Source organism: Erithacus rubecula (genome assembly GCF_903797595.1).
Source record: "Erithacus rubecula genome assembly, contig: SUPER_Z_unloc_2, whole genome shotgun sequence".
NCBI classification, from domain to species: domain Eukaryota; kingdom Metazoa; phylum Chordata; class Aves; order Passeriformes; family Muscicapidae; genus Erithacus; species Erithacus rubecula.
In genome coordinates, this window is record NW_027635860.1 from 7,731,774 (window position 1) to 7,753,067 (window position 21,294).

The 21,294-nt window shown below is 38.4% G+C and overlaps 1 protein-coding gene across 3 annotated transcripts in view; it reads left to right on the top strand.

The window, feature by feature from the left end:
* The window catches only part of FRMD3 (FERM domain containing 3), a 113,161-nt gene that overhangs the window by 56,906 nt on the left and 34,961 nt on the right, over positions 1–21,294 (top strand). For all 3 annotated transcript variants that reach the window (XM_079330963.1, XM_079330961.1, XM_079330962.1), the window contains exons 3-6: positions 5,132–5,174; positions 11,489–11,567; positions 19,721–19,818; positions 20,496–20,619. In XM_079330963.1, the coding sequence (XP_079187089.1) occupies positions 5,168–5,174; positions 11,489–11,567; positions 19,721–19,818; positions 20,496–20,619 (308 nt within the window). In that variant the 5' untranslated portion in view covers positions 5,132–5,167. The remainder of the gene's footprint in view (positions 1–5,131; positions 5,175–11,488; positions 11,568–19,720; positions 19,819–20,495; positions 20,620–21,294) is intronic.

A 21,294-nucleotide genomic window follows, 5' to 3' on the forward strand; every position in this document is an offset into this window, starting at 1 on the left:
ACCTGTTGTCTGGGATAATGTAGTGACTCATGCATACATCAGTATATGCAGATTTTATGGCCAGATATTCAACTGATATGGGTAAGTTCAGCTACTCCAACACACAACAGTGATAATGCAGAAATTTGTTTAATAAATTCTAGTTCAGAATCATATAAATGGTGTTTCTGTTCCAGTATATCTGATTACCTTTTCTGGATCAGATAAATGTTTGTGATAGTGATGTACCTTGTTTCTTCCTCATTAACATGCCACTAAGTAGCATCAGTGCCCTGATTTTGGAAAGAATACAGAGGAACATCTCTTTTGCTACAGCAGAACAATGTCAATATTCTTGGTATAAATGTTCTTGAAACCATGAAAAACTGGTGTTGGCCTCAGGGCAAGAAGAAGGAAACACACATTATGTCCTGGACCTTTTGGCATCTCTTGTGACTCTATGGAGTGGACACCTAGTTAATTCCCTTGTCTGAACTTCCATGAGCTTTGGAGGATATTAGGATATTATTACCTTTTTTTCTTTCTTTGTTCTTTTTTGTTTGTTTTAGGTTTGTGGTAACGTCATTCAAGTCACTTCTTTGAAACTAAAGCAAATTTACCATGATTTAGCTCTTAATTAAAGGAAAATATTAGATATTAATTTTCAAGAGTAAAATAGGGTGGAGTTTTAAATAAAATTAATTATTTTTTTTACTTTTCTAGCAGTGTTTCATATCTCCATTCTCTTGCTCTCTTCTGTCGATTAAACAAAGTTTTCCAATCCAGCCCTTGTCTGGAATATTTTTGTACAACCTGCAGGTTCTTCTGATTCTGTTTTACTATATGCACACACAAGCACTTGGCTAAGTATTGCTTGCCAAGTGAAATTTAAATATTCATGGTATTTGTGCACTTTCAGTTGCCCCTTTCTAACTCCTCCTCTTGCAAACACTAGGGCTTAACCAGAAGCCTCATGGCTTGGAAGAGGTGGGAGCCTATGCTTTGCAGGTGGTGAGGTGCTGGAGCAGGTTGCCCAGGGCAGCTGTGGTTGCCCCATCCCTGTGACTGTTCAGGGCCAGGTAGGATGAGACACTGAGCAGCCTGGTCTTGTGACAGGTGTCTCTGTCAATGGCATGGGAGATGGAACAGGATAGTCTTTAACATCCCTTTCAACCTAGGCCATTCTTTCCTTACAGCTTCTTATTTTAAAACTCTTAATCCAGTGCTGAATCAAGACCAAGCTCAGTGCTCTCAGACCTTCTCAAGTGAAAGGTTCCATTTGAAACAGGTTGAAACATGCCCAAGTGTTTTTACTGAAAGCATATCAGTGTTTGCGTAGTTAAATAGTTTCTAGAATGGTGGTTTTACCCTTGCAGGGTGTCCTTGTTCACCCTGAGCTTTTGCTGTGAAAGCTGATAGCACATCAGCTGCTCAGCATTTGTGGGTAAGCAAGAACACACCTGGCCTCGCTAATGACTACTCAGCGCCACTTAAGGGCTGATCAGAAGTGAAGGCTCTGTTTACAAAGTGAAAATTGCACTGGTCTGAAACACAGCATACAATTGCAATGAAATCTTAGTCAGAAGGCAGTGCTCAGCATATTTAGGATCCCAAAAGTGATATCCATGGTAGTTTGCTTATGCACCACTGGCACTTGAAGCGCCAAGGCTCGTTAGGTCATGACTGACCTTCAAGATTTCTGTGTATCTTTCTCTCTCCCTTCTGTTTTCTGTGAGGGCATCTGTCTGATCACTGAGATACCCAGCAGCTACTGAAACCTCTTTTGGCAAAAAGCTGAGAAATTGGTAGTGCCAAACATGCATCTCCTCTCAGTATGCTTGACAATGCGTTAGCGGGATTAGGATCAAAGGATTCTCTTCCCCTTTGGGCAGCAACCATGTTGCTAACATGCTTTCAATGAAACAAGAAGTTCAACCCCTGCAGGAATGATTTCTGGTGGTCATTAAGTACTACCAGACATACAGCCAAGCTGATTTGAGGGTGCAGGCCATCCTTCAACTAAAGCATTGTTTGTGGACTATGGTGTCAAATATATGAGACAGAAATGAAAATTGCTTAAAATGGCTAGAGTTTTTTTCTCTCCCTGATTTGCATGCTTTAATGTTAGTAAAGAAATAAAAGATTATTATCTCTAGTTACAGTTTTATATCTGACTAGTTTTGTTTGAGTTTTTAATTAGTCTTATCAAGTACAATAAGGAGTACAATAACTACTTACAATGTAGAGTTGAAAACATCTGTGGACTGTCCTTGCAAGGCAGTGTGGCATATGTATTAACAATATTTTTCTGCTGCTGGATATTTAAAATGTTTCTAAAATTTATCTTGACTAGCTATCTCAAAATGTTGTTCATATTTTCTTTTAACCTAAGATTTGTTATTTTTTTCTTTTCCAGGAAAATTGTTAAAAAAATATTGCTACATGTAAAAAGCATTTTGGAAAACAAAATACTTTTCAATTTAAAGTTTCTGCAGAAACTGTTTGATTAATTTACAGGAACCTTAATCTCCTCCTAACTATAACAGCTAATTAATCTTGGAATAAATATAGCTTCGATACTGTATAGTAGAGATGAGGCACAGGTATTAATTATTAATAGTCAATGCTGTAAGGCTGAAAGATAAGTACTCAGGGGAAAATCTTTCCAAAAACTCAAGCTGAAATATGCAAACAAATATAGGGGTGGCTATTTCCAGAAGTATTAGCAATGACTAGGTGTTTATCTTCCCCTGACAGTCAGTGAGCATTAAGCACCTAATTGCTGTGTCTCTAAAAGTCTCCACAAATTATAAAGGAGCTCCTCAGTTTTCTGGAAGATTCAGCTGAATTTTGTACACATTTGCAATCTTCCACCAACAGAAGGTCACAACAGAAATCTGAGCTTGTAGAAACTGCCTGCCAGTTGTATGACCTCCATGGAAAAGCCTAGATTGCTTAATTGCTTGGTATCTTTTCAATCTGTTTTTAACTCATGAAGGTCAGATCTTAGTGAAACATGTTTGATTTTGGTCGTGTTAAGTAAATCTGAATTCCTGGGAGTTTGAGGAATTTCATCCATGTTTCCCCTCCTTCATTATTCATGTGGTTGGTTTCATATTTGCAAATTGGCTTTGTTTTTACCTCTGGCTATTTTTTTATAATAGGTAATCAACTTTTTCAAACAGTTCCAAATGCTGATCTGGTCTGGTGCTGATATTTCAGCATAGTATTTAAAAAAGAAATATCAAGAAAATTGTGTTGCACTTCTACTAGGTAAAAATAGTGTATACTCTTAACTTTCAGTTTCCTGAGAACAGTACAGCATGGCTTACTGCCCAAGCCCCCCTTTGCTGTCTGGATCTTGGTGAATGTGGGGTGGGTCTGTGAAGAGGTTAAGGGAAGTGCACTTGTTAATCTGTGTGTCTTTACTGCTTTCCTATCTGTGAATTCATTCTGGATTATGTATTTTTAAACCACTGCAGACTGTATAAGATTTCTTAAATCAGATTGTCTTTACCTTTTTATGAGCAGCTCTCAGCTCCCATTATTCAGAGTGAAACATATAAATAATTTATATGTATGATCTAAAAAAAGAATGAAATGAGCTAGATATTTCTGGTAAGTCAGTGAAACCATCATTGCTGATTCAATTCTGTTTCTTTCATCTTTGTCGCTGAAATGAGACATACTGGGAAAACAGAATAGGTAAAGAAATGTTGGAGGGTTATTGTTTTACTGGGGCTGTTGTTTGAAGTTTGAGGTTATTGGGTTTTTGTTTTGTTTGTACCAGGTTTCTCTATCAGTCTCTCAGTGATAAGTGAGCTTCAAATAGAAATGTGCTGTGGAGCTTATCTCCAGTACTGCTGTAATAGCTTATGTATGTGAGTTTCTGAGCAAACATAGCACATAAATAAATATTTGAAAATTTTCTTTGCAAGGTATCGTTTCATCAAAAGTTCACTTTCAGAGAACTAATTTACAGTTGTCCTGGCTTCATCTGAATTCTTGAGATGTAATAATTTTATGTAAATTATTAACAACTCCTATGAAATATCTACCCCTGGCCTTTTGGTGCAGTAGAGTTACTAAAGGTTGTGAGGAGAGAGGAAAACCCACATAGGATATTTTAAGTATCGTTTATGGTTTAATAAATGCCACGATTTCTTTTTGCAGTGGACCAAAGGGTTTTAGAGCTAGAATGAAAGGGTTAAAAATGAAATACCTTACATGCTTATTAAAAGTGAATGCTGTGCTTTTTGACCAGCTGCTTCCACAGCACAAATATCATTTTACTGTGGATATTTTTGCTTACATGAAAAATACGAATATGAAAGCTGCTGGCTTTGGTCAGAAGTGGCACTTGAATATCAGCATGTTCTTTTGTCTGACAAAACATCCTCCTGAGCAGGATGCTAGCAGGGGATATGCTAAGGCTCTTAACTAAAATGTTACTAAAATGCCTAACTTTTGATTACAGAAGCATCTGAGTTTATTTTCTAAGTGAATAAAAAAAAAAAAAAAGAAACTTTTTCTGCCAAAAGCATATTTTCCTGTAAAGTTAGCATCTTTTCCTATGAAGTTAAGCACCTACTGATGAGCATCCATACCTCTCTGCTGTACATTAGCTGTCCATATTCTGAACATTTCCTGGAAAAGTGCAATTTTTCCTGTGAGATTTTTATAGAAATGAACAATAGCTCGTGTCCTGTGTGCTTTGACTGAGGATATGGTACTTGAATATTCCTCAGCTTTAAGAAATACAGAAGACAACACTAATGAAGAGACAGTGTTGAAGTTTCTGAATAGTCTGTCCTACTGTCTGATATGATCATTCTTCTGGGAAAAAAATGGCTGAAAGTATGAGACTAAAATGTCCACTGCAAGCTGAAGGCTACAGGCTGTCCCCTTTAAATGAGTCTCTGAAATATCTGTTTTATTTCTATCTCAACTACATCTATCTTACAGACACTGGTGATATCAAGTCTACTTATACACTTATGTACATTTCAGTACAGAGGTGATTTTCTCATTTTTGTATGTCTCAGGGAAACAAAACTCCTACTTCTCATTTTTGGTGCCATATACATTTACAAGGCTATGTTTTGTCTGCTGTAATCCATATTAACCTCTGCTCTCTGCTTTGTCTTTCCAGCACTGGCTTGAGCCCAACAAGTCCATCTTCAAGCAAATGAAATGTAAGTCTTGAAGGCTCATGTTTCTAAACTGATTTTTAAATAACTGGAGGTCTTGTGTTTCCATGCAGTAATTTAGAATAAGCTTCATTTGTTTCTCAGTGTAAACAGGTCTTTCTTGTTAGCACATGAAGGAGTTCTGGAGACTCTGTGCTACCCTGATCTTACCATCTCACAGTGCTCTGCACATCAAAAGCTTTTCCTTACTGCTCATGGCTACAGCCAGAGGCCAGCAGACATGGGGTGACAGATCTGGTCAGAAGACCTGTATGTTCCAGCTCTCATTTTCAGTCAGATGCAATCAGCCACTGGGAGATGGCAATAAAAATTTACTGTTGCAATTGCTTCTGGGTCTTCCCTGGTTTTCCTTTCTGCTGCCTCTTGCTTCCTGAAAATGCAGAGCATTGGCTTGAGATCATTTTCACTGTCCAGCAAACTCAAGTATTGTGGGCTATGTGGTGAGCTTTCTGCCACAGGTAAGGGGAACTTGAGATCAGTATTTTTAAAAGTGTCTTTAAAACAGGAATATATTACTTTAATTATCTTTTTGAAATGTCACTGTCTGGCCTATGGTTTCCATTAAATAGTCCAACTGTGAAGACCTCTTCAGGAAAGAGAACTGCTTTGGGGCTCAGCTTGTATCCAGCAGCAGAACACAGTTTATTTGGCAGTTCTGGAGGACTGACATTGCACATCAGAAGTTGTGTCTTAGCCACTACCTGTCCATCTATCTATCTATCTATCTATCTATCTATCTATCTATCTATCTATCTATCTATCTATCTATCTATCTATCTATCTATCTATCCACCTACCCATCTACCCACCTATCTACCTACCTTATGAAGTAAAGGCAAATTTTATCCTCGTATTACTTGTATACAGTTTTCTGTTTTAAGCATTAGTACAAAAAGCCTTTTGTGTGGGAGATAATGCATTTGCTTTAAAATTTTATGAGGTTTGAGAGATTGTATAACACATAAAACCAATTAATACTGGATGTTGACTGCACTATATGGAATACTTCAAGGAATTCTTTCATTAATGCAGTCATACTGCAATATATGTATATGAATGTATATATGCCAACACACAAATATCTGGCAAATTTAGTGTGAACTTCCATATCTAATGATTAGCTAGCTGGAGTACTATCCAGCAACAATTAAGTTCAAAAATGTCAAATTAGAACTAATTTGTGCTCAGCAATGCTAGTAGAGGAAGAAAAGAGGGAAGAACAGAGGAATTGTAATAATTGTAAATCATCTTAATCTCTTGCTTCCTTTCAATGTGTTAACAAAAGCAGAACAGTTTCCTGAATGTATCCTCTGGTCTGTATTTGTGTCACTGCTTTTACCCCAAAAAGCATAAGGCCTCATTCCTCTTGTGCCCTTTGCATAGCAACACATGCAGGGGCTCTGCCCACAGATGTTCTGAGAGTGTTTTGACTTACTCAAAAGAACCTTTCTTGCATATGGATGTTGCCTAGATGTGATAGATGGTGGTCCATGAATTCCGTACATGTAGTGTATTGATGGCCTTTTCAGAGGATTTCTGTGGCTTTTGTGGTAGAATCCTAATCAAAACTCCAAAAATAAAATAATACATAGCAAAAAAGCAAAAGAAAATGCAGCTAGCATGACATTGTTAATCATGGTGAAAAAATATTCTGTTTACTATGAAAACATTTAGACTCAGAAGAAGAAATTATTGATATTCATTTATAAAACATCCTAGTCTCAGGTGGCACAAGTGAGGACTGAAATTAGTAGAAGGTGGAAAGTCTAAAAACTGAAGCAATAAAGTGACTGGCTAATAGCACATATGTTATGTATGCATAACTTCTGGGAGAAATGATGGCAGAAACCTATTCACAATGACTGGGCAAGATGGATGTTTCCTTTTATTTCTTTGCATTAAGGAATTCAGGAAATAATGAATAATTTTCTCTGATAATACTAATGACTCAAAAAGTTCTAAATCCAGATTTACACAGAATTGTGAAGCACTTGCATATGTTCAGAAAAATGTCAAAAGTACTGTGTTCTTGAGTTCAGCTCAGCCCAACTTCCTTTTCCTTCAGCAAGGCAGCAAGTTTTTCAATCTGTTTATTCAGAAAGTTCAACATTGACAAGTATTTGGAGCAGAATAAGTTTGACTAGTAGAAGTATTCTAGTATACATTTTAATAGGTACTAGCTTTCATGGGCCTCAGTAGTACAGGAATCATTCAGGCATAATCTCTCTATATAGTCAGATTGTACTGAACTCAAAATCTGGCAACAATACATTTCTGTCTGTGGAAAAGAATGTTGCATCTTTGAAGCTCTGAAGTGTCCATAGGATCTTGTGAGATGTGCCACAATTTTAATTTCTTTGGCTATGGGAAAAAATGCATTAATTTCACATTTAGTAAAATTTGCACATGACAGGAAGAACCTTCTAAAATGTTTTACATTTTGTCTTATAATGTACTAAACTATATTTAAATGTGTTGTGGTGCCACACAAAAAAAATGAAGGCATGGTATCTTTTTTGTCTCACCATCTACCTTTGCATTTGCCATTGTCATTGTAATGTTTGTGCTTTAATGTGATGTTAAAATCTAGTGCCTCAGCTGTTTTTACCCCTAATTTTGCATGAGAGGGAAAAATTTAGTTTCTGAACCACTGCCAGGGTTGTTTGTACAGATTGAAGCCAATTGGTGACCCATGATCAGCAGTTGTAAGCAGTGTGTTTCCAATAGTGTGATAGAAAACTCTCTGAAAGGTTTCCTAAAGACACTGTATCTTTGTAGTCCAGGATACAGGACTTCTAAAACAAATTTTTCTGTTCTTTTGCATGTGTATAGTGTTATTCTCTCCCAAATGCAGTATAGTTCTCTATTTGACAGTCTCATATTTTATGAGGTTAAATGCTTGCATTTTCTGTCTAGGAATGTTGTAGTGTAAAACCTGAGTCACATCAGCACTAATGTTTAAGTGAAGAAGAGTTTTCCCATGCATTTTCTCTCTTGTTGCTTTTTGATTATTTTTAAAGATTATTCTGCATATATAGTAATGTGCAGCTCTCCTGAAACCTGCTTGATGGGAAATATCCAAATTTTGGGTTTTGTGGTTGATGACAGTGGAACACAGTAATTTCTGTTGCTCTGATGTGCAAGAGTTCTAAATTTCCATGTTTTTCTTGCTGCCTTGCCGTAACTGAAGGAGTTTAGGTTTAGATTACCTATCAGGGGAAAATTATTTACTGTGGGGGTGGTGAGGCACTGGAACATGTTTCCTGGGAAGGTAGTGAGTGTCCTGTCCTTGGATGTGTTCAAGGCCAGGTTGGAACCTGATCTAGTGCAAGCTGTTCCTGCCCAGGAGGACTGGAGCTAGATGATCTTTAAGGTCTCTTCAAACCCAAACCACTTTATGATTTTGTGATCTTAAACAGTGATACTCCTCTGTCAGGTCATGGGAATTTTTCAATTAATTTCCGTAATCTCTGATGCTGTCCTAAAACCTGAAAGGAGGTGGAATGAACCAGGGGATCTCAATACAAATACAAAGAAAACTTCAATCAAATATGAGATTCATAAATACATGTGCAAGGAGTGAAGTAGTTTTGTGTGATCCTTTAGGCACTAATCTGAATGCTGTGTATTCTATGATCCTCATGAAGATTTAATAACAGTATTTTAAGCTTTATTATAAACACCTGCTTCTGCAAGTCTGCTGTTTTGGGAAGGTTTGTTGTTAATGTTTCCACTTTATTATGTAAGTGGTCAAAAGTAATTTTAAGAAATTGAGAAATTATCTGTCTTGACAATCACATTTCTTGAGCTGATAAAATTCAATGCCTGGTTTCTTTTATGAGAAACCAAAGAGAGAACATGAAGTCCTCATGTGTGTCTCTCCAGTGTGATAAAATCTAGAAGACAAAGGCCTTGCTAAATGTTTGCATATCATCAAATGTCTCTTTGGAAGAACATTAGGCTTATGATCTCCATCGTAAAATTAAGATGGAGAGTAAAGTAGATAGCTTTGGGAGTTCCCTCCTTCCCCATTCAAATGTTCATTGTGGCTGGTTTTCTTGAGGATAAGAAACAGAAAAAGAGGATCTCCTTCTGTAATTGCAAGGAGCTTTCTTATCTCCAGAGATTAATTAGATGGACAGGTTGATATTCTTTTTACCATTTCAAATGGCAAGTTGTTTTTGTTCCATTCTTGCAAAGCAATAGAGAAGGGATCTTGTATTGCTGCACTGCTGAGGAGGAATATTGTTACAGAAGCTTGAGTCTAGGAAAAGATTTGTGAAATAGGATTTAAGTTGCCTTGACAAATCTCCTGCATGTCCTGTGCATTGGTGTGTACTTCTGTCACATACTGTTCTTCTGCTGCAAGTAAAACATTTCCTACTTTAACCTTTCCTATGGAGGGGGCTGTTTTTATAATGCAGTGCAGTGTATGCCATTATATCCTCACTCTTTGCATATAGGGCAGCTGATACTTTTATGTGGTTTCCACATAATGCCAGAATGGGACTCTTCTAATATAACCTTTTTTCTTCATTTGTTTTTACCCCAAACAAATTTTATGGGGTTTTTTTTATGTTTTGACATCTGGAAAATTGGGTAAAATTCACCACATTTTTGGGGTCTTGCAGTAGGCTTGTATTTGCTAGGGGCCTGAAGACCCATCCATTAGCTATTCTTATATCTGCATCATTATTTGCAAACTAACTCTAAATCTGCCAAAACATTAATAGTTTGGTTTTTTCCTCTGGTGGAAGAGCTCTTGTTTGTTTAGTATGGATTGTCTCTTCTGTCACATTTTTAAAGTGGAACAATATTCCAAAAGCACAGGTTTTCCTCCCTTGCTGAACATGGTTGTTGAGGAGTGACAGAACCATTTAAGATGACTTAAGTTATCTTTTGCTTTGTCCAGGCAACATGACTCCTTAGTGAGTTTCTACATGGCTGCCTTCCTTTCTGGGACAGTGAATTTGAATTCATTTTACCTTCTACTTTACTGTTTCAGGGCAGGGAAGACATAACCATGTCTTCTTTTTTGCAGACTATTTCCAGTCACTCTGAGACAATGCTGCAGTCACATCTAAGACAGCAAAACCTACAGAAAACAGACTGTTTCTCTAGCCTTCAAAAGGCTTCTTCAGATCTGAAAAGTGTGAAAATATCTCTTGAGAGGAATTAAGGCTTCTTTTTTTTTTCTTCATTTCTTCTTAATTTCTGTTTATAATTGATTATTTGGTTTTTCCCTTTTCCTATATTTTTCATACTTCCCTTTCCATCCCTGCTGAAATTCCTCCTTGTGTCTTAAATGAATAGTTATTTAAACAGCGTAAAAAAGGTGAAATGAGCAGGCTGACTGTACTTAAAATAAGTACAATGTGAGGTTTTGAAAAAGGAAAATATTCCTTTATCTTCAAGAAGAGTTGAGCCTTCCAAAAGATACCAACCCTAACAAAAGATTTAATACACTTTCATTTCCTATTGCTGTTGTACATCACAGGAACTGTGATGTACAACATATTTTTGTAACACTGCAGCCTAAATACTGCAGAGTAGCTTGAAGAGTGTCATGTTTGTTGAACTAATTACCGTATGAAGTTTATACAAACCTATAAACTGGTAAGCTTAAGAGGATGGTACCATAAAATGTTCTGTTATGATTTACAGTTTAAAGAGTAAGTATTGATTTCGCCTGGTATTGTCTTCCATTTTCTCTGGGGTTTTTTTGCCCTTTTCGTCTGCTTTCCCTTTTCCTTCTTTAAAAGCACCATCCCTTCATGATTTTGGAAATTTAAAATTGACTGTGTACATTGAGAATATAACAAAATAAAAATATTTTAAAACTAACTAGAATATTTTAGATCTGTACTTTGCTTTGAGAGGCAATGATTTCAAAATTTAAGTATTTCCTGGTGTTGTGATCCCTTCCTCTTTCTCTTTTCCCTTTTTGCCTTTCCTGTTTCTTTTTCTCTTTCCTATTGAAAGGATTGTATGTCAGGCCTGATTCTGATACCATTGCTCAGAGTTAGGTACTATAATCTTACTAAATCCTGGGAACATTAACTTTTCTACTGTCTTTAGTTTTGTTAACTAAGTGGTTTCTTCAATTTTGTAGTATTATCATTGCTTACTGCTTATCATTTGCCTAAAAAGGTAATCCCAAAATAATATATAATAATGCTTTTGTTTGAATCTCTGCCTAAACTAACTATTGGTAGCACACTTTAAGGTCACTCCTTCAGAATGGCTTAAGCAATATTTGTTTGCTACTGTTCTCATGCTTTTTCTTTATAATGTTTCAGCTCATCCACCATATACCATGTGCTTTAGAGTGAAATTCTACCCACATGAACCCTTGAAGATTAAAGAAGAGCTCACCAGGTATTTTTTTGCTTTGTTTTGTTTTTGTTTCGTTTTGGGTTGGTTTTTTTTTTTTTTTTTGTTTTGTGGGGGTTATTTGTTTTGGTTTGGTTTGGTTTTTTTGTTGTTGTTTTGGTTGTTCTTTTAGTCTGTGCATTTAATGTGCATTGCTAACAAGTTCAAGAAAAGGCAGATTGTTGTTGAGGGTACGGTTCTCACTGTTTCTGGTAAAATTAGGATAGGCTGACATTTCCTATATTGATCACCTTTTTTTACTGTAATAGCTATAGTTTTTTTAAAGCAATTTGATGGAGTACTATGCAAGAACTTTCCAAAAAAATGAAGCAGTGGTCAAACAACTGGGCAAAACTTATCCTGGTTCTTTTCCTGACAGGGATAAGATCCCTTCCCTTCCCTTCCCTTCCCTTCCCTTCCCTTCCCTTCCCTTCCTTCCCTTCCCTTCCCTTCCCTTCCCTTCCCTTCCCTTCCCTTCCTCCCTTCCCTTCCCTTCCCTTCCCTTCCCTTCCCTTCCCTTCCCTTCCCTTCCCTTCCCTTCCCTTCCCTTCCCTTCCCTTCCCTTCCCTTCCCTTCCCTTCCCTTCCCTTCCCTTCCCTTCCCTTCCCTTCCCTTCCCTTCCCTTCCCTTCCCTTCCCTTCCCTTCCCTTCCCTTCCCTTCCCTTCCCTTCCCTTCCCTTCCCTTCCCTTCCCTTCCCCCTCCCACTTTCTTTTCTTTTTTTCTTTCTGAAATAATCTGGGAAGTTTAATTCAGCCCTGTTTCAACAGGTTTATGTATAGTCTCACTTTTCTCTTGGGTGTGTCTTTTGGATCACAAATAAGACAATATTATCAAAGTAGTGACTGTAGCAAACTGATATAGAGGTGCAATATGTTCACATTTTTCGATTACAGCTGCTCTGGAGTGTAAGAATTCTGACTGCTTATGTCAGAATTTTGAAGTTTATGATGTGAAAACAGAGCTCAGTTGTACTTAATGAATGGGAGCTTTGTCCTTCCTACTAGCCATTGTGAATATTCTGTTGCTCTGGGCATTTTTCCAAGAAGTGTCCATGGGGGTGAAAAGTAGAAAAGCAGCAGCTCTTTTGAGCTCTGTACCAGCTGTGCAGGACTGTATGCAGGCTCTGGCCCCCTGTTAGTGATCAGGCCATGCTGCCTGCTGCAGCAGCACCCAGCCCCTCAGCACTTGCTGCCTTCGGCTCCTCACCGGCTCTTCCCCCGGGCACTGCATGTGCTTGTGCTCACTGGGCATTTCATGAATGGAGCTGATCCCACTGTCACTGCCTCATACTGAAAGTTTCAGAAGCAGCCTGTGTTCTGCTGAATGGTATATTTGTAGTTTGTACAGAACAGCTGGAGCATGCTGTTCATATTATCTCTATTTATCTTGGATGAAACACTGGAACTATTCAGCTGAGTTGTAAACCAGGAAGTCAATGGATTTTTATTATTTGCTACTGTTTGTCCTTGGATGAACACTTTACCTTTTATGATCCAGAGTATGATTTTATAGACCCTTCTCATTCAAGAGTCTAAATTACCTGATTTTTTAAAAACTTCTTGGATATCCTCCTATGATAAGTTTTATTGAAAGGCAAAGCACCAAGAATACACTGATGTGTACTGTGCTGTGAGTATGTTTTAGTCTTTGCTAGGATATTTCAAATGAATTTTTGAAGTCAAATTGTTGTGTGAAGAATGGGTTATGGTCTTTTATGAAAAATAATTCCATTAACTTAAAAAGGTGCTTAAAAAGGAGAAATAATTCGAGACATCATTAATTAAACACATTTCTGTATCTGATCATCGTAATACTTTCCCAATGTTGTTATTTGGGAAGCTTTGCTTCATCTCTGCCCATATGTTTTACATGATTACAAAATGCAGAAAATGCTCCTGAAGTGAGAAAGTAAAGTGCAGTCATGTAACCCACCTCTGAGAATTTGCTTCATGACCAAAGCTGAGGGTCAGATTCAAGTCAATGGTGTAGATTGGCTGGAGTTATTTTTCTTTTCCTTGGATTGCAATGATTGGTGAAATCCAAGCAGAAGAATGTTTATTAGCATTTGACAGAGGACTGTCACAAAACCTTGAGGACTAGTTGGCTTCTTGGTAGATTTTTGCTTTGCCTCTTTGTTTTCAGTCCTGCTGAGTTCACCTGATAATCATATTTTTTGCCATGTGTTCTTAAGGTGTTTTGAAAATAAATTAATAATATTGCCACCCTTTGACTTAGCAGCCATCTGTACTTTGCAGGTATATGTACAGCCAGCTGAGTGAGGGTAATAGTGCTTTGCATTTCTGCTATTGTTTGTGCCTATGCATGTCAGGGCTGCTTTCTCAATTCTTTAGCTGGGTGGAAATCTGATGGGTGTCTGTGGTCCCCATTTAAATAATGAAATTAAGTTACAGTAAGACATCCTGTCACACTGCCATATCACTCTGGTCCAGAACATTAATTAACCCTGTGGTTAATTCCTCATGTGAATTATTGTCGATGCAGTCTTTGTAAAAGCTTTATAGGAATAAATCTTTAATGAAACATCTTAGTGACATCAGAGAGACAGTTCTTGAAAAGAATTGGTTTTCCTACTCTTCCATGGAAATAATTGATGTAAAAAAAACATCTATTCAGTACATGAAGCTGTATGTCTGTGGTTTCTAATGGTTTGATTTCTGTGAAACCAGTGTAACATGGTTCAATAACAATAGTATCTGGTAACAAAAAGTATCATGGTAACAATAGTACATCTACTATTCTGTATTTAGGCATGACTCACAGGAAGAAAATTTAAGAGCTGTCCCCTCAGATTACTGATGTTTCATATCTGTCCTACCTTTTATAGGTTGGGCTTGGCTGTAATCCTTGAGTTATTCTGTGGTTTAACATGAGAAACTACTTTCAGAAAATGAAGGTGGAGAATGATCCATCTGAAGTTATCACTATGTCTGTAATATTATAGAAAAAAAACCCCTGTAGCAGCCTGAAAACCTGTGCACACTGCATGTTTGGAGGCCAGGAGTGCCTTGGACAACTGCATGCTGCGTGCCTGTCACTGCATTGTATTACACTAAGGACAGCTAAAAATATTGTTAGTCACATTGTACCTTTCCAGCCACTTACTTTCAGCTTCTCTTCTTTTAATTAGCAATGATTTCCAAAGCTATGCTTTTGAAATAAAGTCAGTGCAAGTCTTTGGGTGTCAAGGCACTCTGAAGTATTATTGCTAAAGAAGAAATTCTGTGGAAAATATTTCTGCTTCTCACCATGGAAGGGAGGTTCATGTGGTGCTTTGTCACTGTTTTCCCTAGAGTGAACTGGTGTTAGGATGGTAACTCACAAGTTGTCCTCAGAGGCTGTGGGACCTGTTGCTTTGATCTCTCTTGCTTATGTAGTGATAGACCTCCTGAGACAAAACCTGTCAATGAAGTCCAAATCTTAATGCACTTCAGTGCTTCTCAGCTCATCAACTTAATGGGTGTCAACATGGGTTTAGAAGATCTGTCCTTATTTTTGGAAATACTTTCCACAGCAGGGCACTGAAGCTGCACATTTTAAATATGTTTGAGAAAGACTGAAAAAAAGCTTTTTCATTTTAATTAGGCATTTTTCCCAATGCTTTTTAAAAAAATGTAATGAGAAAGTGACAAGGATTTCACTTATTTTTCTCAAATGATTTGCCCTCTGCTTGTACACTGGAGACTTGACAGACTTCAACACAAGCAGGGTATATATTTTTTAATGGTTCATATAATCTTTTAAATGGAGAAAGATGCTCAGCCTTAGTAAAAGAATGATTCTTCTTGTAGTGGGCTGACTCTGGATGGCTGCCTGGCACCCACCAAAGCCTTTCTCTCACTTTTCTCCACAGCTAGACCTCTCACAGGGGAGAGAAAATGTAATGAAGGATCCATGAATTGAGATAAGGACCAGGAGAGATCACTCACCAAATACCATAATGGGAAAAGAGGATGCAATTTGAGACATTTAATGAATTTGTTACTAACACAATCAGAGCAGGATAATGAGAAGCAAAATAAGACCTTGAAAATGCCTTCCTCCCCACCCCTCCGTCCTTCCCATCTCTGCCTGCTCCTTCAATGGTGCAGAGAGATGGAAAATGAGGGTTATGGTCAGTTCATCACAAGCTGTTTCTTCCTCTGCTTAGAGAGAGGAGACCTTCCCCTCCTGCACTGTTGGAGACAGTTCTCCATGAATTTCTCTGATGTGAGTCCATCTCACAAGCAGCAGCTCTCTGTGGACTGCAACATGCCACAGTCCTCCCAAAACTGCTGCCGCCTTGGACTCTTCCATGGGATGCACTCCTCCAAGGCTGCTCCAATGGGGGCTGCTCTCTCCATGGGCCTCCCATGAGCTCACAGCCTCCTCAGGCATCACAGAATTCATCAGGTTGGAAAAGTCATGTGGGATCATCGAGTCTAACCTATGACATAACAACCTACAGTCAACTAGACTGTATGACTGAGTGCCACATCCAGTCTTTCCTTAAACAGCTCCAGGGATGGTGGCTCCACCACTTCCTTGGGCAGCCTATTCCAATGCCCAGTCACCCTTTCTGTGAAGAGCTTCTTCCTAATGTCCAACCTCACCTCCCCTGGTGCAGTTCAAAATGTGTCCTTTTGTCCTCTTTCTGGTTGCCTGGGAGAAGAGACCAGTCCCCCTTGCCTGCAGCCTCCTTTCTTGTAGTTGTGGAGAGTGATAAGGTCTCCCCTGAGCCCCCTCTTCTCCAGGCTGAAGAGCTCCAGCTGCTCCTCGTAGCACCTGTACTCCAGATACTTTGTCCTTCTCTGGACTCACTGCAGCACCTCTTTGCCCTTCTTGAAGTAAGGACCCCAAAACTTGACACAAGACTGTAGGCTGGCCTCACCTATGCTGAGTACAGTGGGAGAATGACTTCCCTAGTCCCTCTGGACACACTGTTCTTGATGGAGGCTGGGATGCCATTGGCCTTCTTGGCCACCTGGACCCACTACTGACTCATGTTCAGCCTTTTCTCTTCATGGCTCTGTAAAGCATAGAAAATATGTTGTTATTTCTGATGTTACATACTTGTACATAGTAGTTATTGTTTAGTGTAGATCCATATGTCTTGGCAGGAAGCCAAAACTCCTGCACTGTACTTGATGACATCTACTGTGGAAGTAAAAATGCAAAGTTGGTATTCAGAATAATATGTATAACGATCTCAAAAATTCTTCTGGGTAGAAGAGCACTCAATTCAGTAATATTGTAAACACATTCATTTGCCCTCTACCACTCTGTACCTGAGTGCACACAGTACCATGTAAAAGAGTAGTGAGTCAGTCAGTCACCATTCTGAGATAACAATTTTTGAAGACTTGCTGGATCTCTGGAGGTGACCATATTTGTCAGCTGGAAAGACTGCAACAACACTGGGAGACACATTTGCTATGGCAATAAACTGAGTGAAATGACTTGAATGAAACAAAAAACCACTATGTGGCCAAATCACAAAGTTTGGCTGTGGGAAACTTTCTTGCTTCTCTGAACTTCTTAAAATAGATAAATTGTCTGTTAAGCAGCTAGCAACATGATCTCAGGGGTTCATGATGCCTGCTTAAAAGCAAGAATAGATATTGCTGACCCTTAATCTGCATGGCATGAAGGGCTTGGCTGACCTAAAGTTGAGTCACCTGTACTTCAAACAGATAATAGTTGGAAATGAGGTTATTCCAATGAGAGACATTTGTGAGTGCAAGCACTGAAAAATAAGTTTACTAGCTTCTTATTAAGCTTGAATACTTAGGGCTATAAATCAGGTTATAATGATATGTCAGGGCTTGGAAAAAACACATATGGTGGAAGGACACACGAAGAAGCAAAATCAGATCGGATTTTGGAAGTTATTTCTGTAAGTGTATGCAGTTTTAAGTACATATATACACCTAAGTGAATTTAGGAGTCAGGTATACATTCATAAGTTTTTGCTCACCTGAGGCATAAATTACTACATCAGGATTACAGGCAGTGTCTGAGCCTTTGGCAAAACGTGCAAAAATTCCTCTCAATTGAAAACACATTTACCTTCTTCATTTGAAAGCACTCTAAAATCAGTCCTGTTCTGGGCTGCCCTTCATGCTTTGGAGATCTCAGCTCATCTTCATAAAACAGGTGCTCCCACCCTCTGGTCAATTTGGTGGCTCTTCTTTGGATTTGTTGCAGCAAATCCACCTCTCTCTTGCATTGCAGACCCCAGAGCTGGATGGGTGCTCCAGATGGGGTGTCACCTGAGCAGAGTAGGGGGCCAGACTCACATCCTTTGATGATGACACTTCTGATGCAGCCCAACATAAGGCTGACTTTCTAGGCTGTGATTGCACTCTTGGGTCATGTTGAGCTTTTCATCCACCAGCATCCCCATTCTCTTTGGGGGTGCTCTCAATTAGTTTTCCATCTGGCCTGTATTTGTTCTTTGGATTGCCCTGATCCATGTGCAGGACCTTACAATTGGCCTTGTTGAACTTTAGGAGGTTTCCACAGATGCACTTCTCAAGCCTGTTAAGCCTGAAGGGCATCACTTTCATCCAGCTGTGTTGACAGACTCCCCACACTGCTTGATTTTGTTGTGAAATGATATTGAGGATCTTTGATTGTGGTCAACAACAAACTGTTTCCTTAGAAATGACACACATTGATCTGTTGACCTCACAGCTTGGCTAAGAAACCATGCTCTGAAACCTTGATATTTTTTGGCACTGCTTAGATGCTGAACACAGTTTGGCCTCAAGCAAGTGGTCTCTCTGAAGAGCAGAATCCTATTTTTTCACTCCAGAAAATCTTGCCAAACTTTTTGTGAGGGGACTGCTCCACTGCCCAGGTTATACATGTTGAACCTTTTCAGGTACACTGTCATCGCAGATTAAGAATTTTTACTTCATCTCACTGAGGCCTTTGGTGCACTGTAGATCTTGTCATGCAGTGAAGGGGTATGTTTACAATAAGAAAAAATTGCTTTTCTCATCGATAACTGTATCCCATTTATTGTATTCAGTAAGAATACAAAGAAAGGAAAAATATTTCTCTTGCCCTTCAGATAGTATTTCCAGGCTTGCTCTTGATGCAGAAACTCATGATATCAGCAGGTAACAGAAGCAGCTAACTTGGACAAAATATGTCTGACATTGGTGTTTTTCATAAATCACATTTTTATTGGCTATGCTGTATGCTACTCAAGGTTGGAGAGGACTGGCAGTGTCAAGGAATGTCCTGATGGTCTACAGAAGACACTGAGTCTTGATAGAACCCTCTAGATGGTAGATTTTGTCTAGTTGAGGCAATGTTTAAATAGTTTATTTTCCCAGAGGGGTGAAGTGGCTAGATAGAGTGGCTGTAACATGTTAGGTGTGAAGGAAGAAGCTGTGAGGGACTTGCTGTGCAGTGGGTTGATCCATCTATGGGAGGCTGTTCTGCAGGGGAGAAAGCAGAAGAGAAGGTGGTGGCCTTGAAGCTGTGCCATTCTACAGGCTGCTAGAAATAAAACTTAAAGATCCTCTGTGGTAGAAGGGAGAGGACAGGTAGAAGGAATCTTTTGTTTTCTTCTCTCCATTTATTTAGAGAAAGAGATGAATGGAGAGGTGACTCCCCCTCAAGCAGGTACCCCATACCTGTGGCTCTTAAGGTCTCATGAGGTTATTTCTACTTTCAAACTTCATCTGGGGTTCTTTACAGACAAAAAAGAAAAAAAAGCCCCAAAAAACCAGAAGAGGCAAATATCACCACTGTGGTCAACGTGCTATTTTGCCTACAGCAAGGGAAATATCTCCTTGTGTAAACCTGTATATAATGATAACAGGGGTGCTCAAACAAGCTTACATTACCATAATTTATTTCACATTATTAATGAGCATTGTAATAGCTATGTATTTTAAATAAAGCATGTTCTATGGTATTTCTTAGTGGGTTTTTGTTATTTTTACTCTTATTATTTCACTGTTATTGAAAAAAAAAATCTATTTACCTGTACTTTTTCTTTGTGGTTGTTTTTTGCCTCTTTTCCCTGCCACGTAAAACAAGAGAAAGATCCAAAATAGCTGCAGCAATTGGTTTCACACTGATACGTTAAATATGTTACAAAAAGATAGCATGTTGCTTCTTAATTTTTAAAATTACATTTCAGATACCTCTTATATCTACAAATAAAAAGGGACATTTTCCATGGCCGTTTGCTGTGTTCCTTTTCTGATGCTGCCTACTTGGGTGCCTGTATTGTCCAAGGTAAGTATGAGCATCAGGCTTCTTTAAATACTTCACTTTATGTGATAAAGTTAATTTTATTCTGCCTTAATGTGAATGAAGCTCTTAATGCACCTCAAAGCAGTTAAAACTGAGCCCAGACCTTATTAAACAAAGCTCATTCAGGAAATTAGTGCACAAAGTGTCAGGTTTGGGTACCTAAGTGACACATCTTTCAGAAAAGAAATCAAGTTCTGCCCAGTACCTTGATTAACATTGTGTCCTGTATTTCTCTGCTAGAATAGAATTAGGACCAGTCCATGCCAGTGCAGATAAATTATTTGAAAAAGGGGAGAATCAGGAGTGCATTATTTTAGTTCTGTCTGGTACCAGAATAATAAATACTCAAAGGGGAACATTACCAATGCTTCTGATTTACGGAGCATTTTTCTTCCATGGAAAATAGTTCAGCATTGCTTATTAATGCAGTAGTTAATAAGGCATTGAAGTTCTCTTGAGACTCATTGGTTAAAGTGGCAGTTACAAGGATTTTGTTGTTTCAGTTAATTATAAATTCCTCAAAGAAGCATTTCTTGTGAGATGCTAGATTCATACTGAGTATGGAAGTACCTTGAATTACACTGTTTTTACTGAATTCTTTCCCTATTAATTATTATTGCAATTCAATTTTTCTGTTTTTCTATTTTGGATCTGTTTAGCTGAGCTTGGTGATTATGATCCTGATGAACACCCAGAGAATTACATCAATGACTTCAAGATTTTCCCCAAGCAGTCACAAAAGCTTGAGAAGAAAATAGCTGAAATGCATAAGAATGAATTCAGGTAATTTATAATGCTGTTTGGTAAAGAGACAGCTAAGAAATACTTTTATCTGTTTCCAAGTAGTGCATGATAACTTAGGAGGGTTTGTTCCATGAATTATAATAGAAGCTCTACCAATATCCTGTCTGATAGGCTGTGTTTGAAAATGTGGTTTCAGCTTAGGGGGTTTTCTTTGCCTGTTAACCTTCATTATCATAGCTGATGCCTGCATGACTGCTGGTAATTTAGACTTCATTTGTTTGGAAGTAGGTCTGCTTAGTGGGAACAGCTCTCAGATCAGAGCTGCTCTAGCTGATTAGTGCAATAAAACCTTTCATTTAGGGAGCACACGTTTTTTGCTCAGAATTTCTGTCTGTGCTGTGATTCTGAAATTCTTGACAGATATTGACCTGATTGAAACTATAATTAGGTTATTTTATCTGTAGGTGGTTAACATAGTGGTGAATTGCACAGAAATGTATTTAAGTAACTTCCTTGGAAGACTAAGGAGATGAGATCTAGAACTCTCTGCATGCTCTTTCTTGTGTTCTGAACTTTTAATACTGTAACAAAGGCAAAGGAGGAAACAGATTAGTCAATCTTTTGTTTTTTAAGTTAAATGAGTTTCAGGAGAGACAGAGCAGTGAGTTAGCTGTGCAACTATACCCTCTTCAGGGCTGTCAGTGAATGACATGC